The sequence below is a fragment of the Ovis canadensis genome, chromosome 3 (genome assembly GCF_042477335.2).
Source record: "Ovis canadensis isolate MfBH-ARS-UI-01 breed Bighorn chromosome 3, ARS-UI_OviCan_v2, whole genome shotgun sequence".
NCBI classification, from domain to species: Eukaryota; Metazoa; Chordata; class Mammalia; order Artiodactyla; family Bovidae; genus Ovis; species Ovis canadensis.
In genome coordinates, this window is record NC_091247.1 from 61,281,028 (window position 1) to 61,297,753 (window position 16,726).

General features: G+C 46.2%; 1 protein-coding gene across 4 annotated transcripts in view; it reads right to left on the minus strand.

The window, feature by feature from the left end:
• Positions 1 to 992: 992 nt before the first annotated feature.
• ST6GAL2 (ST6 beta-galactoside alpha-2,6-sialyltransferase 2) overlaps positions 993 to 16,726 on the minus strand; it is a 55,976-nt gene continuing 40,242 nt past the window's right edge. For 3 of the 4 annotated variants that reach the window (XM_069580387.1, XM_069580383.1, XM_069580385.1), the window contains exons 5-6: positions 12,613 to 12,787; positions 1,013 to 2,277 (exon numbers count right to left, since the gene is read on the minus strand). In XM_069580387.1, the coding sequence (XP_069436488.1) occupies positions 2,024 to 2,277; positions 12,613 to 12,787 (429 nt within the window). In that variant the 3' untranslated portion in view covers positions 1,013 to 2,023. Of the gene's footprint in view, positions 2,278 to 12,612; positions 12,788 to 16,726 lie in introns of all 4 variants that reach the window. The other variant, XM_069580384.1, reaches the window with a different exon arrangement.

Here is a 16,726-nt window from a genome sequence, read left to right on the forward strand (position 1 = left end):
ATCCAAAACCTTTAATTAAATTTTCTTTATCCTCTTCAGTCTTTCTTATAACCTCTGTGAGCTAAAGGTACATTTTAAAAGTGCATGGGTTACAACAAAATGTATTTGGAGGCGTTTGAAGTGTTTTCTGGGGCTTCTGAACTTTATCTATGCTGACCCGCCAGCAAATTTCCTTTTGCCCAGTATCTCATGCCAGCAGAAGGGGCTGTTCTGGACACAAGGAGGCCCAGAGGGAAACCCAGAAGGAAGATGAGTAAAGAAACTTCAGTGTCACGGCCATCTGAGGTCAGAGCCTGCACAGTGTGGGAAGGGCCCAGGGTCACCCTGCACCAGCCACTTCCCAGCGTCAGGACTCACTGGACACTGCACAGGGCTGTGTCCCTTCAGGAAACGAGGGAGAAAAGTGGCCTGCTCATATCTGCTTGGATATTAGTTGGCAGGCTGGACAGAATTATCCACCCCTTATCATAAAGCTGGAAGTGAGGCTTTCACAGTAGGCTTATAGTGGATATTGTCACAATCAAAGCTTTTCAATGACCCCAAATTCACTGTGACAATAAGCCACAGGAGATGTCTGGGACTTGGCCCGATTTCTGCTGAGTAGGCTGACCAGAGAGGCCAGTTTCTGTCAACCATTCTTGCTCAGGAAAAAAAAAAAAAATCCTGGAACAAAAAAACCTTCTGTACTAAACTTTCCTGATGTTGACACACTTGTGGAGAACACAATTAATGAAGCTGTGCCTGTTCTGGCCAAGAGGTTGTAACTGGACCGCTGAGATAGGTGTTGGGTATGGACTGAAACTCTACGTTGAACTAAGGTATTCCATGCTTCTGGTTTACTACACGTATGGAGAAAAAAATTTTATGCTTTTGTGACAAAAATTGGGATTACAACAAAATGAGCTGCTACAGCTAACATTGGCTGACTCTCCCCTCTCACTGTCTTTCCCTTTGAATCATATACTTTTGTTGTTGTTGTTAAAGAACAGTGCTTTCACGCAAATGTATTTAATTATATGGCTTTGTTACGTTACTGACGTACAACAGATCTGTGAAGATGACGGTGGGATTCCTAACCATCTGACTGTAGGAAGAATTAGCGGAAGTCAGTGTAACACCGTCAGGATCCCAACAGATGATATGAACCTGTGAGGAAAACACATGGAAGAGATGGGTGTGCAGCCCTCGAAGCACAGGGGGCCGGCTCTCGGCTGGAAGGACCCCCCCCCCACCTCGGGGAGTCCTAACTGTCAGTGCCTGTAGACACGCAGGCTGCGTGGAGGGCTGGCGGGTGCTGAGGCCAGAAGGGCTGGGGCCTGGGGCCGTGCTGCCCACGGCCACCTGCTGCCCCATTCCCTGCGCACCTGCCGCGATGTTCCTGCGTGCCCGGAGATTCTAGTCAAGCAAGGAAATGCTGCAGGAGAGCAAAGTGCTTCCCCTGGGTGCTGCCTGGAGCTGGCTTCTTCCTGGACTATCCAGGAAGGGGGCTTCATGCTTTTAGAAATGTGTCCAGATACACAAACCGCAAAGCCTTCGGTGGCAGCTGGGAGCAGAGGTGGAGAAAACACCTCACAGGATATCCTGTGGGGTCTGCTGTTCCTATAAACAGGTCTGAGTGATAATCCAGACGTTCGTCATCAGCTCTGGGCTCTTTCACGACAAATGACACACAAATGACACCGCAGATGTGTCAGGCACTGTCCCGAAGCGAGGCTGCTTCCAGGTACAAACCACGTCATCCACTAGGTGTGTCAGCTGGAAGGAAAGACCAACATTCTGGAGCTAGTTATCCATTTCTTACACATTTCTTCCCCCCTAGTTATCCTTGAAAATTTTTCTTTTGTATCTTTCTGGAGTCTGTTTCTTTGAATTCCATTTCTATGTTCTGAATAGTCGGACACACTCAATGGCTTAGAAAGGGAAGGATCCCTGTGGTTAGCACAAAGTCACAGCTGCAGACACGGGGTCATGCCGCCTCCAGGGTGCCTCCAGCATCTCTGCGATGCAGAGCCCGGCTGGCCCCTCAGGCACCTGGTGGGCAGCGCACGGCCTGCAACCCGGGCAGCACGACCTTGCCTTTGCGGTGCAGGTCCCCATGGGTGCCCACGTTGAGCCGCTGCACCAGCAGCTTCTCGTAGAGCAGCGGGTGGTAGGCGCCCAGTGTGCAGGCGGCGTCATGGTAGGGCTCGTGGTAGTGACACAGGTCTGTCTGCCGCACTGATGGGACGTATTCATACACGTGCACCTCGCCACACAGGTTCATCATCAGCAGGATGCCTGGTGGGGGAGGGGGAAGCAGAGCCATGAGCAACTCGGGGAGGGGGAGGCATCAGTCCTCAAGGGTGGCGGATTCCTCCGTTGTTTCTTCCTTGTCTACGTGTCTCTCTGTCCTAACCATGTATCTGCTTAGAGTCTCTTTCCCACCAGACAGCAGAGGATTTGAGGGTGAGGGCTGGGTCACTTATCCATCTTCTTGTCATTAATAGCATGCACAGTATTGGTGGAGAGTTAAGGATCCATGTTTGTTGAATGACTATAAGACCTACTTTCTTTTTTTTAATTTTAAATTTATTTTTTAAATGAAGGATAATTTGCCTTACAGAATTGTGTTGGTTTCTGCTCAACATCAACATGAGTCAGCTATAAATATATATATGCCCCCTCTCTCTTGAACTTCTCTCCCACCTTCCTTCCCATACCACCTCTCTAGGTTGTCACAGTCTTGGTTTGAGTTCCCTGAGTCCTATATGACCTACTTTCTTAAGGAGAAGTAATGGGGGGGGCATTTTTAGATGGGGTGGAGGGTCACAATTGGGGCAGGAGATACCTGCTTTGTGCCCCCTGCCTTGTCAGCTTCACCTTGTGACTCTAGCTTCCAGTGAGTGGCATGTGTGAGGTCTGGGGACCGGGGCCATGCTAAGACACGATGCTATTACACATTCACCCATCCAGCTGACCCTGGGGACCTGGGAATGAGAGAAGAAAAGACCAAGCAATCAGACTTAAGCAGAGGACAGTTGGGGCCAGATCTGCATCCCCGAGTCCGAATATACTGTCTCATTCCACACCCAGGTCCACCTGATTTACAACAGGAGGACTGTGATGTAACAAAGAAATGTGTGTAATGTGAAAGAAAATTATTATAAAACTGTTAAAAGGAAAGAGATGGAGATACAGAGTTCAAGATTCATATTAAAAGTGTCTTTCTCACTGGAACTATCCATTTTAAAGTTTCTTTGATTTCTTTTTTATTTTTAATATTTCAAATAGCTACAAAACTGCATCATCATAAGAGGAAGTCTCATCTGGATCTATGCTAAAAGGGTGTTATTTTCCGAGCTCTGTTATTTTCCCCATCACCTCTGTTAACACTCTTTACACTTGATCTTAGCTGAAAGGGTGAGAAGCGATGTAGTAACACCTTTTAAACTTAAAATTATGTATGTGTGTGTGCTAAGTCGCTCAGTTGTGTCTGATTCTGCGACCCTATGGACTGTAGCCTGCAAGGCTCCTTGGTGCATGGGATTCTCTAGGCAAGAATACTGGAGTAGGTTGCCATTTCCTTCTCTCTTTTAGGAAAGGATAATCCTCGTTATGAAAAAGACATGAAATCACACAATGAGTTCCTGTTATAGACAAGGCTGGTCTGCAGAGGACAAGTGTATTTCTAAGTAATCAACTGTGTTTGCAGCATGACAATGCTCACAACTGGGCAAAGTCCAGCACAAGGGTCTGAGAGAGCAGTGGGAAGGGCTTGGGGATGCAGAGAAAGATTCCTGGGGGAGGTGAGGGCTGAATCTGTAGGCACCACCTGGGTGGAGGGGGAGGGGAGACAGGATGACAGAGAGGACCCGGTGTCCTGTTCAGAAGACATCAGGACAGGCCTCGACGGCCATGAAGCTGCTTGCGGCTGCAAGTAAACGGTGCTCCTTACAAGAGACACGGAGATTCTTCAGGTCGGCTTCTAGGAAGTCAAGCTGTTCCCAAGAGCTATGTGGAAACACCAAGTCCCAGCTCAGTACCCCTCCTTCCTCCCAGCTCTGCTGGCTCCCTCCTCCCCGCCCCCTTCCACCGGCCCCTCAGTGTGACCCAGATCCAGGTAGGGCCAGAGAGAACCAAGAACCAGTGCCTTCATATATAAATATATTTCAAAACAACTCTTAGAGCTTCAGAACTACAGAAATTTGCTACATATTTCATGGCCATCCCAACTGAAGGCCGACAGAGGTTTAGAAGTAGGGTCCTTATCTTGAGTTATCTGCATTCTTCCTCCTGGTTTTTGCATCTCATTTTGTGTTCTTGTATGAACTTGCTTCCCTTGTGGCTCAGGTGGTAAACAATCCTCCTCCAATGCAGGAGACCCAGGTTCAGTCCCTGGGTCTGGAAGATCCCCTGGAGAAGGGAATAGCAACCCACTGCAGTATTCTTTCCTGGAGAATTCCATGGACAGAGGAGCCTGGCTGTAGTCCATGGGGTCACAAAAGAGTCGGCCATGACTGAGTGACTAACACATACACATATGAACTTGTGAGTTCCTGTAACCACAAGCCTTGGTCCAGAGCATTCTAAAATTTAAGTTAGGGCCGATTCTGCCCCAAGTGTTTAAATGACAGGCAGTTGTAGCACTGATATCAAATCGTCAGGGTTACACCTTCAAAGGGAGGAAAAAATCAGTTTGCAACTTGTAGGGTACATGTGAAGGGTGGACAAGATTTAGAAAACCAAGTGGAGAATATTTTTAATTATTTCAAAAATTTTCAGACATCGTGGTCATTTCATTTAGCATAGCATAGCATATACTCTGCTTTTTAATTTACCAAGCCGATACTACACATAAATTTGAGTTTAAATTTAAACTCTATCATATAATAAATGTTGAACATCATTATGAAATGTGGTTAAATCTGCACATCACTTTTCACAGGAGTTTAGAGTACTTAGCCACACATTAAATCCTGAAATGAAACTTCTGCATGTGTTGCAAAGAGGAAGTGGGTGGACCATGATGTCTGGAGTGCGTACCAGCCCTGGCACAGCTGGGGGCTTGAGTTGGGAGATGGGGTGTGAGGAAGAAAGACTGCAGGAGGTGGGGTTGGGACCACACTGGGAGGGACCAGGCCGTTAGGCACTGTTGGAAGCCTCTTCAGTTAAACTCACTCTGTATTCAACTGGGCACAGGCTGAGGACTGGGATTTATAAAAAGTTTCTTTAAGAAAAAAAAAGTAGGGTTTTCCCTGGTGGTCCAGTGGTTAAGAATCTGCCTGCCAGTGTAGGTGACACACGTTTGATTCCTGGTCCAGGAAGATCCCACATACCATGGGGGCAACTAAGCCTGTGCGCCACAACTATTGAGCCTGTTCTCTAAAGCCTATGAGCTGCAACAAGAGAAGCCCCTGCAATGAGAAGCCCGAGCGCCACAACTAGAGACTGGCTCCCGCTCGTTGCAACTGGAAAAAGCCTGAGTGCAGCAATGAAGACCCCACACAGCCAAAAAATAACTACGTAAATCTTAAAAAAAGTAAACTAAAGAACGAATGTTTACATTTAAAAACAGGTGGCAGGCCCATGACCTACCATCCTGAGGATGACTGAAGAGAGTGTCTTCACTATGGTCTGAGACAGACGCCTGCACTGCCAGCAGCATCTCTTCTGACCTGCGGTGATGCTGCTCTATCACCATGGTGACGTCAACGCCAACAACACGTGGTCCACAGACATTTTCTCTGTGCTAAGCTGACCAGGGACCAGGTCTGAGTTCCCCAGCCTGCCTCCAGGTTTGATGACTTGCCAGAGGGACCTACAGGACCCAGCAGAGAGTCAGTGATTTATTACGAACCTGGCTCACACTGTCCAGACTCCAGAAGGATGCAGGTGCTGGGGAGAGGCCCCACTGCTGCAAAAGCATCTGGGCACAGTGACCCACCCTGTCAGAAGGGAGGGTCTCCCCAAACCCAGGCTCCCAGAAGCCAGCCAAGGGTCAACCCTGCAGGCAGGGGTCCCTGGTGGTCAGCAGGCAGGCCAGCGAGGCTGCAGCCTGTCTGCACAGATACCCTGTATGTCTAAACTCACAGCATCACATTGTTCCTCATCATTCCCCCAAGTCAGACCCATATGGGGAATTCACATCTGGCTACACTAAAAAAATTTTTTTTCATTTCCTTTCTTAGGACTGCTCAGGATTACCCCCAGAGCAAAAATGAATACAAATCATCTCATGCTATTTTATTCAGTAAAGAATTTTTAGAAAAATCACTTAAGGAACTTTTATGTTACATAATTTCATTTATGGACTATCCAAAAGGAACTGCTTTCAGCACTAATAAAATTTTACTGCTTTCAGTGTGGAGCCAGACTTTTTGATAAGTGGATCAATATTTAGACACTTTTTAATGTATTTTTCCAAACCAATCAAATGGGCATGCAGGCAGTTCCTAAAAAAATCTTTGAACATAATTCATGTTAAGTTTTTTGGCCAGGTTTTACAAATGAGTAGGGATTCATTTGAAGAAAAAAAAGTGCAAATTTTTCTGGGCAATTATGACTCAAGAGCCATTCATTTGTCAAATTATATGTTTTAAAATATTGTATAATTCAATATAATTATCTAACCAATTAAAAAGCATTTCCACTGGTCTTAATAAAATGTCATAGTCTATGACTCAGCTTAACAAGCAGTATGTACACTTATTTATTTTTCCAAAACCTGGATAAAAAGCAAACTTCCACCTGCATGTTTGCATGTTATGTTCAGATGACCACAGATTCTGAATAAACAAAGTTCTCCTATAAAAACTCTACTTTTGGGGCTTCTTTGGTGTCCAGTGGTTGACAATCTGCCTTCCAATGCAGGGGACGCTGGTTCAGCACCTGCATGGGGAACTAAGAGTCCACATAAGCAACTAAACCCACTCCACATCCACAACTAGAGAGCCCACACCCTGCAACAAAGACCCAGCCCAGTGTAACCAAACAAACAAACAAAAAAAGAAACCCAAACCTCTACTTTGCAGATACATAAGATGTGTTTGATGTGTTAGAGTCTAACAGAATTTAATCATTTAGACTTTAATTGTGATCACACCAAGTTATCTTACTTTGCATCTGGCAAAATATTTAAAATGATACCCCAAATTGTTAATAGAATTTTCTCTTTGATGAATGTATCTTTTTAACATGGGGCAAAATAAGCCATGGACATAAATAGAACCTAATGCAAGTGATGGCAAAAATATAGGCTCTCATCAATTTCAGGTTAACACTTGAACATAATTCACATGTCAGGTAAATGAGAACTTTCTGAGAATATCCAATAAACCCTGCAAAACATGTTTCTGAATGAGGGGTGAGGGTGAAAAGTTAAGGGTACTGAATGTGCTGGTCTAATGGAAATGTAGTAGCTATTCTGTGGTTTCTCCATAAATTCATCATAAGATGGAAAATTATGAAAACTGTACTTAAGATTACTGAAGGAGAAAAAAATGACATTTTAAGCAACATTTCCAGAAGATATCTGTAATTAACATGTGGTTTCTATGCGGATGAGATGAATTGGGAAATTGGAGTATATATACTATTGATACTATTTATAAAATAGATAACTAATGAGAACCTATTGTGTAACATAGGGACTGTGGTGAATGGGAAGGAAATGGGAAGGAAATACAAAAAAGAGGGGATATGTTGTATGGTAGAAACTAACAGGCTGTAAGGCAATTATACTCCAATAAAAATTAATTTAAAAAAATCAAAGACAATATTCACAATAGCAGCTCAACAAAATGAGTTACTTAAATTGTAAAAAAATGTGGTTTGGAAATTTGCATTTCATGTAATAAAATAATAATTTAACAAGCATCTACTATATTAAGTAAAATCAGGTAATGCATGAATAATACTTGAAAATCAATTTTTTAGCCCATTTATATTGTATTATTTGATGGTAACATACATTCAGGATTCACTGTTTACAGGGAAATGTAAAAAGTTGTTCCTTGTCAACATAATAAGGATTGGTTTTACACAGTCATGTATAGAGATGTTAAGCAGCTTATTATTTTGAGTTAACATGTTATTATTTTGTGTTACCATCTGAGTTTGGATGATATATTGGAAAATTAGAGTCCTGAATGCAAAATAAAGTGGAAAAGAAACAAAGTTATGACTTGTTTTTAAGCATATTATTCTTGCCTGTATATTCAATAGCCTGAAATTACAGCATTTGCATCTGTGAAGTCTAGAAATAGTACTTATGCTATAAACAATTGAGGCTGCCTTTTCCAAAGGTGTGAGGGGGTGTTGGTGGTTTGTACAATGAAAGCATTGTCGACCATAGGCTAAACCAAGTCCCCTGTCAGTGCTGGTCAGGCTGGTGCACCAGGCTAGTCTGCCTGACATGCTCAGCCTGAAGCCCCCTGGGGTGAAGCTGGAGGGCCTCCTGCATCAGACAGCAGAACCATCCAGCCAGGCTTCAGGACTCCGGATGAACTCACACACCTCCCACATATCAGTGTGTATGAAGGCAATGTGGAAACCATGGAATTCCTAGGAAATGACTCTCCATCCTCAGCCGGGCCTCAGTGCTGTCAGAACCACCTCCCAGTACCAGGTAATGAGAGAAGGCCTCCAGCATCCAGACAGGGATGAAAAAGAGAGATGTTCTTGCCATGTGAACAAGTGGCTCCCAGTGGACTGAGGGGAAGGGTCCTGACACTGAGGAACAAATGTTCCAAAGAAATGGGTCCTGTGGAGCATCCAAATTACCTGGATGTATGCTACTTCTTTCTATAAAAAAAAGATTTTTTTAAATGTGGACCATTTTTAAAGTCCTTACTGAACTTGTTACAATATTGCTTCTGTTTCATTTATTTATTTATTTATTTTTGCCACCTGGCATGTGGGATTTTAGCTACTGACCAGGGATTGAAAGCATACCCCCTACACTGGAAGGCAAAGTCTTCATCACTGGACCACCAGGGAAGTCCTATGTTACTTCCTTTTAATTAAAAAAATATAAAGCACAAAAAACTCAGGTTGGTGCTCTGTGATGACAGAGAACAGTGGGATAGAGAGCAGGCGGGAGGAAGAACCAAGAGGGAGGGGATACATGTATGTTGCTGTTTTGTCCCTCAGTCGTGTCTGACTCTTTGTTACCCCATGGATTGTAGCCCACCAGGCTCCTCTGTCCATGGGATTTCCCATGGACAAACATACTGAAGTGGGTTGCCATTTCCTTCTCCAGGGGATCTTCCTGACCCAGGGACTGAACCCAGGTCTCCTGCATTGACAGGCAGATTCTTTACTACTGAGCCACCAGGAAAGCCCAGATACACAGATGCTGCTGCTGCTAAGTCACTTCAGTTGTGTCCGACTCTGTGCGACCCCATAGACGGCAGCCCACCAGGCTCCCCCGTCCCTGGGATTCTCTAGGCAAGAACACTGGAGTGGGTTGCCATTTCCTTCTCCAATGCATGAAAGTGAAAAGTGAAAGGGAAGTCACCCAGTTGTGTCCGACCCTTAGCGTGGACTGCAGCCTACCAGGCTTCTCCATCCATGGGATTTTCTAGGCAAGAGTACTGGAGTGGGGTGCCACTGCCTTCTCCGAGATACACATATACATATAGCTAAAACAAAATTCTACTCTTAAAAATACATGTGCCATGCATGAGGGGTAAGCATCTCTTTGCTGCTGCTCTGGACAAGGGGATGGTACACAGAGTACATCTCTGACGCACATAAGGATGTCCATCTATGACCCGGAAGTACAAATACGGCCTCTGGTCAGAAGTCAGGGAAAAAGCAGTAAGTTGGCACTTCCTACAGTGATCAACATACCACACCCTCTCCTCAGCACTCATATACACCTGGGAATTTATCTTAAGGAAATAGTTTAAAGGGAAGAAAAGTCTGCATGTTCACATATAGAATAAATTATAGTATGTATTAGAATTGACATGTGGATGTAGTGACAATGCATCAATACGATGGATAACATCAAACGTCTTCCGTCAGAGAGGTCCCTGCCCACAGAGCACAGCGTCCAGTAGGAACTGGTTGCTCCTCCAAAAGTTCCTTTTCTTCGTGCTGTCCTTCGTACCTTTCCCTGTGGTGATGATGGTCACCATCCACACTGCCCAGGGCCATAGCCACTGGGAGCACGGGACTTTAAGAGCCTGAAATGGGGCTCAAGCACTGAGGAAGACATTTTCCTCCTGTTTAATCCTAATTAACTTACACTTGAGCAGCCACCGGTGCCTAAGAGCTGCCAGCCTGGACAGAAGGGAGCTAGAAAATGACCACAGGTATGAACTGGCCCCATAAAAAGGTGTTGCTATGACTCTCCTTTCTCCCAGGAGCATGAGGACATTCACAGGAGCAAGTGACTCGCCTGCGACTGGAAAGCTAGCAACATCAGAGGACTGTCATTCAGCTCAGCCCCCACTCCTGAAATGACCCCCAACTGCAGTTCCCTTGTCCTGGAAAAGAAGCCACACAGGCAAGCAGTGTCCCTGAAAACTCTAAATGCTCAGCACATAGCTGTGAAAGGAAGCTGGCCACAAGTGGCAGGATTTCTTTCAACAGTGAAAACACACGGGAAATGTTGTTCCCCTGCTATGACTATGTCAGAGGAAACTTTCAAACTTCGCTTCGGTGGTTAAGTGCATCTGAGAGCCCCTACTGTGCTCCCAAGCTCTTGCTGTGATCAGATTTCGGCCACAGGAATTCCCAGGGAGACTTGATCGGATGGCCATGTTCTGTTATGCTGTCTCAGCATCATTCCATCCTGTTCCACGTTCTTCCCTAGGTCAGCAGGATTCCATGACACCACACGAAAGACAAATCATAGTCCACCCTGGTTTTTCTGACCTATTCTAATCCCAGATGTCTGCGCATAAGACTGACACTTTGTAGTTTGTTCCACTCATACTGGAGCTCCAGAATCCTTATGTGGTAGCTTGGATTACTGTATCTAACGTGCCACTTGTGGTTATAATATAATTACATATCTGTACCCTTTGCTCTGGGAATTTTGCAGTGTCTCCTAGCAGAATACCCAGAGTAATCTTTCACTCACAGAAAAAATAGAACACAACATGGACTTCCCTGGTGGCACAGTGGCTAAGAATCCACCTGCCAATGCAGGAGACACAGGTTCGATCCCTGGTCCAGGAAGATCCCACATGTCACAGGGCAACTAAGCCCGTGCGCCACAACAAGAGAAGCCACTGGAATGAGCAGCTTGTGCACCACAACTAGAAAGTATCCCCTCTCTCCACAACTAGAGAAAACCTGCATACAGCAATGAAGACCCAGCTCAGCTAAAAATAAATAAATACATGTTTAAAAAAAACACTTTAGAATCTGACAAAGTGCCTTGGAAACGAAGTGCATCAAAGGCATGACATAAAGTGGGTGAGGGAGCTCTGCTTAAGGAAAATAACATGCAGTCATGAATTTTGTCTTGAATTCTGCATAAAATATTTCATATTATTATAATACCTCAAAACTGCTCTAAACCCACAAGCCTCACTTTGCATGCCTCTTGGGCATGTATTGCTGACTAACCCACGTCACTTCCATAAACGTTCCTTTAGTCATGGTTACCACCTGTGCAGCCCAAGTCAGCGTGCAGGTTGTAAATTCATCAATATTAGGTTAGAGACTGCTATCAGTGTTTTATGGACAAAATTCCTATCCTGTGTTCCACTGCAGCTTTCATGCACCAAGGGGAGCTAAGGTCTTCCTTAATATCACCCTATTCAGGTACCACCAAGACAATAACAGGGCAAGAGGCTGAAACATGGGAAAAGAAATGGGTTAAGACCACATTTGAGGATAAAAACCTGACTGCAAACAATACACTAGGCCAAGTGTGATGCCTTTGTTACATGAAGTCTATTATCTGGTGGAGAGAGTGGAGCTCAGCCCGAGAATCCTGCTACTCAAAGCCCAGACCCACTGGTGACCTTGCAACCCTCAGGGGGTGGTCCAGTGGCCATGAAATCCCATCCTCCATCTGGCCCCACATCAACAACGTGCATGCGAGTGGTGGTGGTTCTGGAAGGCCCTGGGGTCTCCACCCCTTGAGTCTGGGGGCCTCTAATGGCTGTGACCCACAGAGAGTCCTCAGGCTTCTGCCCTGAGAAAGCCCGCTTCCACTTCCTATCACTGGAACACCTGCCAGGAGCCCTGAGCTTCCATCAGGAGTCCAGTTACCATGAGGCCACCACCTGCAGGCACATGGTCATCAGTCCAGCTGAGCTATACCCCCAAGGCATTCCAGCAGATGGGCCCAACAGGGGAGCAAGGTCACCCCATGGGGCAGCTGAATGGCCACAAGTGACTCCATGAGTCTGGAACAAAGGGGTCACCCAGCTGGGCCCTTCCTGGCCCACTCCATCATGAGAGAAAATGAAGCAGTTCGTTTCAGACCTTGGAATGTTGGGGTAGTTTCTTACTTGCCCGTAGAAACTGAAACAGAGTCTTTGCACTCTTTTTAGTGAATCTATCCCCCCTCTAAAGACACCCTCTAGATGTTCTTATATAGCATGAATGTACATTCACTTAGCATGAACCTTCACCTGCGGCTAGTCACCCAGCCTGACAGTCACATACCGATAAAGCCAGAGGATGGTGGGTTGGGCTGGATCTTCTCCTTCGTGTTCTCCTGGATGATGTCCCAAAGCTGCCAGATAAACTTGGGGTGAAGAATGTAAAATGGCTGGTTCGGATTTCTCTGACGATGCTGGACATACGGTGTGAACAGGTTGTAATCTGGCTTCTTGTACCACTAAGAGAAAAACACACAGTCAAGGCAGAGGTCCACACTGTGGAAAGGAAACCGGGAAGTGCTGGGGTTGTGGGTATTTAGAGGCTGAGGATCAGGTTGGGAGGAGGGTTAGGATGCCCCTTCTGTAGGCACTTCTACACTGGATGAGGGGTGAGTGAGTATAGGGGCTGGGGTCCAGCCTGGGGGACTGGTGCTTATTCTTTAGTAAAATGAGAGAGAAGGGCTAGAGCAAGGTCAGTGGACTTTTCTAAAAGGGGCCAGGTAGTAAAAGAGGTTTGGGGCCATGGGGTCTCTGCTGCAACTCCTGGGCTCCACTGTTTACTTACATGCAAAGCAGCCACAGATGGTACAATATGTGGCTGTGTTTAAATAAAACTTTATTTACAAAAACAGAGGCAAACAAACAAACAAAAAAGAAGTAAAGAAAAACAAAAATAAAAAGAAGGAAAAAAATGAAAACAAAAAACAGGGTCAGATGGCCCATGGCCATGGTTTCAATCACTGTATTTCAGAAATATGCTTTCCCCATCTAATGTCTAGTGCAAAAACATGTCAGCTGTTGCCTGGGTTGGGGCCAGGTCTGGGAGGTGAATGAGTGACACACAGGACTCTGCAATGATGGGGAGATTCTGTTCCTTCGTTGTGGTGCTGAATACAGGACTGTATACATTCACTACTGCCCAGCAACACATACATGTACAAAGATTACACATAAATGATTGTATGAAACCTCTTCATGGAGGGGTTGGTGGAGGGGCTTACGTAACTCAGTGAAGCTATGAGCCATGCTGTGCAGGGCCACTCAAGACTGATGGGTCATAGTAAAGACTTCTGACAAAACGTGGTCCACTAGAGAAGGGAATGGCAATCTGTCCCAGTATTCTTGCCTCAAGAACCCCAGGAAGGGCATGAAAAGTCGAAAAGATAAGGCATCAGAAGATGAGCTCGCCCATGCACTCCATTGGGTGGCAATGAGTTGCACACAACTTAGCAACTGAACAACAACAATTATATGAAAACATACACACTAAGGTTGATTTTTAAAAAGTCTTCAGAAGCATCTCAGGCGCCACCAAGAAGCGGGGTTTGGAGAAGGTGTGTGGGGAGGGGCTCATCCGGCTGACCGTCCCTTCAAATAGACACCTCGGGCAAAGTACAGGTGTTTCTGCTCAATGGCGTCTGACACTTTGCGACCCCATGGACCATAGCCCATGAGGTTCCTCTGTCCATGGGATTCTCCAGGCAAGAATACTGGAGTGGGTAGCCATCCCCTCCTCCAGAAGATCATCCCAACCCAGGGATCAAACTTGGGTCTCCTGCATTGCATGCAGATTTTTTACCTTCTGAGCCACCAAGGAAGCCCAGGCTTGTATTACGATCCTAGTTAACAGTCCCTGGTTGAATGTGGTCTGTGGCTTTAAACATTTTGGGAAGAATAATTTGAACTGTGGCCCCCAGACCCCAGGGGCAGTGAGAGAGAAGCTCAGGGTCTTTTCCACCTCCTCCAGACCCTCATGGAGCAGAAGCAGAGCCTGGCCTCCCAAGAGCAGCACAGTCACTGCCCGTGTCTATTGATCAGACAGCTCACGCCCTGAGCTGGGAAGCTTCCAAATCAGGAGGAAACAAGGCCCATAGCCAGAGACTCTCATGGGTCCAAAACAGCAAGAAAGCTGTCAGAACTTAAAACCACAGAACCTCAGACTGGAAGGAAGCTGACAAGTGCAAACATCCACTCGATGCTGGTTCTCGGTAGATGGTGTGTGTGAGAATTGATTAGAGAGCTATCTCAAAATCACAGGTGGAGGCTGGATACGGCTGGATTCCTGGGAACAGGGCTTTGGAGATGTGTGGGATAAGACTTCAGGAGATGCTGATGTACACTCCTGGGTGAGAATAGTTATAGCCATGCCAGGTGTGTGTCCAGCCTCTGTCTCAGAATGCACGGTGACAGAATGCTTCTTCCAGAGGGAACAGTCCACCATGGGCGGCTCTTTTGGAAAGTTGCCCCCCAATAGGGCTGAAATCTGTTCCCATCTTCATTGGAGGAAGCTGGCATCCTCTGGGGTCATGGAGAACAAGTCCACAGCCAGTGGCACAGCTTATAGCATTGCTCATGGGGATAAAGTGCAGCCTATCTTCCTAGCCCCCTTTCAGAACAAGTAGACTGGCTTTTCACACCAGGCTTCCCCAAAGTACAGAGGCTGTGAATGTAATTCTCTTATATATGTATTTTTTTTTTTCAAATAAAGAGCTGACTCACTGGAAAAGACCCAACTCATTGGAAAAGACCCTGATGCTGGGAAAGACTGAGGGCAGGAGGAGAAGGGGGTGGCAGAGAATGAGATGGTTGGATGGCACCACTGACTCAATAGAAATCAGTCTGAGCAAACTCTGGGAAATGGTGAAGGACAGAGAAGCCTGGCGTGCGCAGTTCATGGGGTAGCAACGAGTTGGACGTGACTTAGCGAATGAGCAACAACAACTTACTTTTGGCTGTACTGGGTCTTTGTTGCTATGCACAGGCTTTCTGTAGTTGCGGGGAGCAGGGGCTACTCTCTAGCTGTGGTACTCGGGCTTCTCATCCAGGTGGCTTTCCTTGTGGAGCACAGGCTCTAGGTCACCTGGGCTTCAGTAGCTGCAGCACCTGGGCTCAGGAGTTGTGGCTCCCAGGCTCTAGAGCACAAGTCCAGTAGTTGCAGTGCATGGGCTTAGCTGCTCTGTGGCATCTTCTGGGATCAGGGATCAAACCCATGTCTTCTGCATTGGCAGGGGGATTCTTTACCCCTGAGCCACCTGGGAAACCCACTCCCTTATAGTTTGCTGGCTGGCAAGAATCTTGTTTTTTTGCCTTTTTATACTGCTCATGGGGTTCTCAAGGCAAGAATACTGAAGTGATTTGCCATTCCCTTCTCCAGTGGACCATATTTTGTCAGAACTCTCTGCCACAACCCGTCCATCTTGGGTGGCCCTACACAGCATAGCTCATAGTTTCATTGAATTAGACAAGCCTGTGGTCCATGTGACCAGTTTGGTTAGTTGACTGTGATTGTGGTTTTCATTCTGTCTGCCCTCTGATGGATAAGGATAAGAGGCTTATGGAAGCTTCCTGATAGAAAAGAAGGTCTTGTTCTGATGGGTGGGGCCATGTTCAGTAAATCTTTAATCAAATTTTCTATTGCTGGGTGGGGCTGTGTTCCCTCCCTGTTGCTTGACCTGAGGCCAAACTATGAAGTGAAGTGAAGTTGCTCAGTCTTGTCCAACTCTTTTCGACCCCATGGACTGTAGCCTACCAGGCTCCTCTGTCCATGGGATTTTCCAGGCAATAGTACTGGAGTGGATTGCCATTTCCTTCTCCAGGGGATCTTCCCAACCCAGGGACTGAACCCGGGTCTCCCGCATTGTAGACAGACGCTTTACCATCTGAGCCACCAGGGAAGCCAAACAATGGTGGAGGTAATGAAGATAATGGTGACCTCCTTCAAAAGGTTCCATGCACGCACTGCTGAACTCAGTGCTTCAGACCCTGCAGCAGGCCACTGCCGACCCACGCCTCCCCCGGATATTCTTTGGAAGGACTGATGCTGAAGCTGAAACTCCATTACTTTGGCCACCTGATGAGAAGAACCAACTCATTGGAAAAGACCCTGATGCTGGGAAAGATTGAAGGCGGGAGGGAAGGGGACGGCAGAGGATGAGATGGTTGGATGGCATCACAGATGGGATGGACATGAGTTTGAGTAGGTTCTGGGAGTTGATGATGGACAGGGAAGCCTGCGTGCCCTAGGGGTCACAAAGGCAGGACTGAGTAACTGAACTGAACTAAATAATCTTGTTTACCCTCTCTTGCATAAGATTAAGAAGGTTTGGAGGCAGAAGCCAAAGAGCTGCACACTCAGGAAAAAACTGTGACAGGCTCCATTTCAATAGTAATAAGTTGTG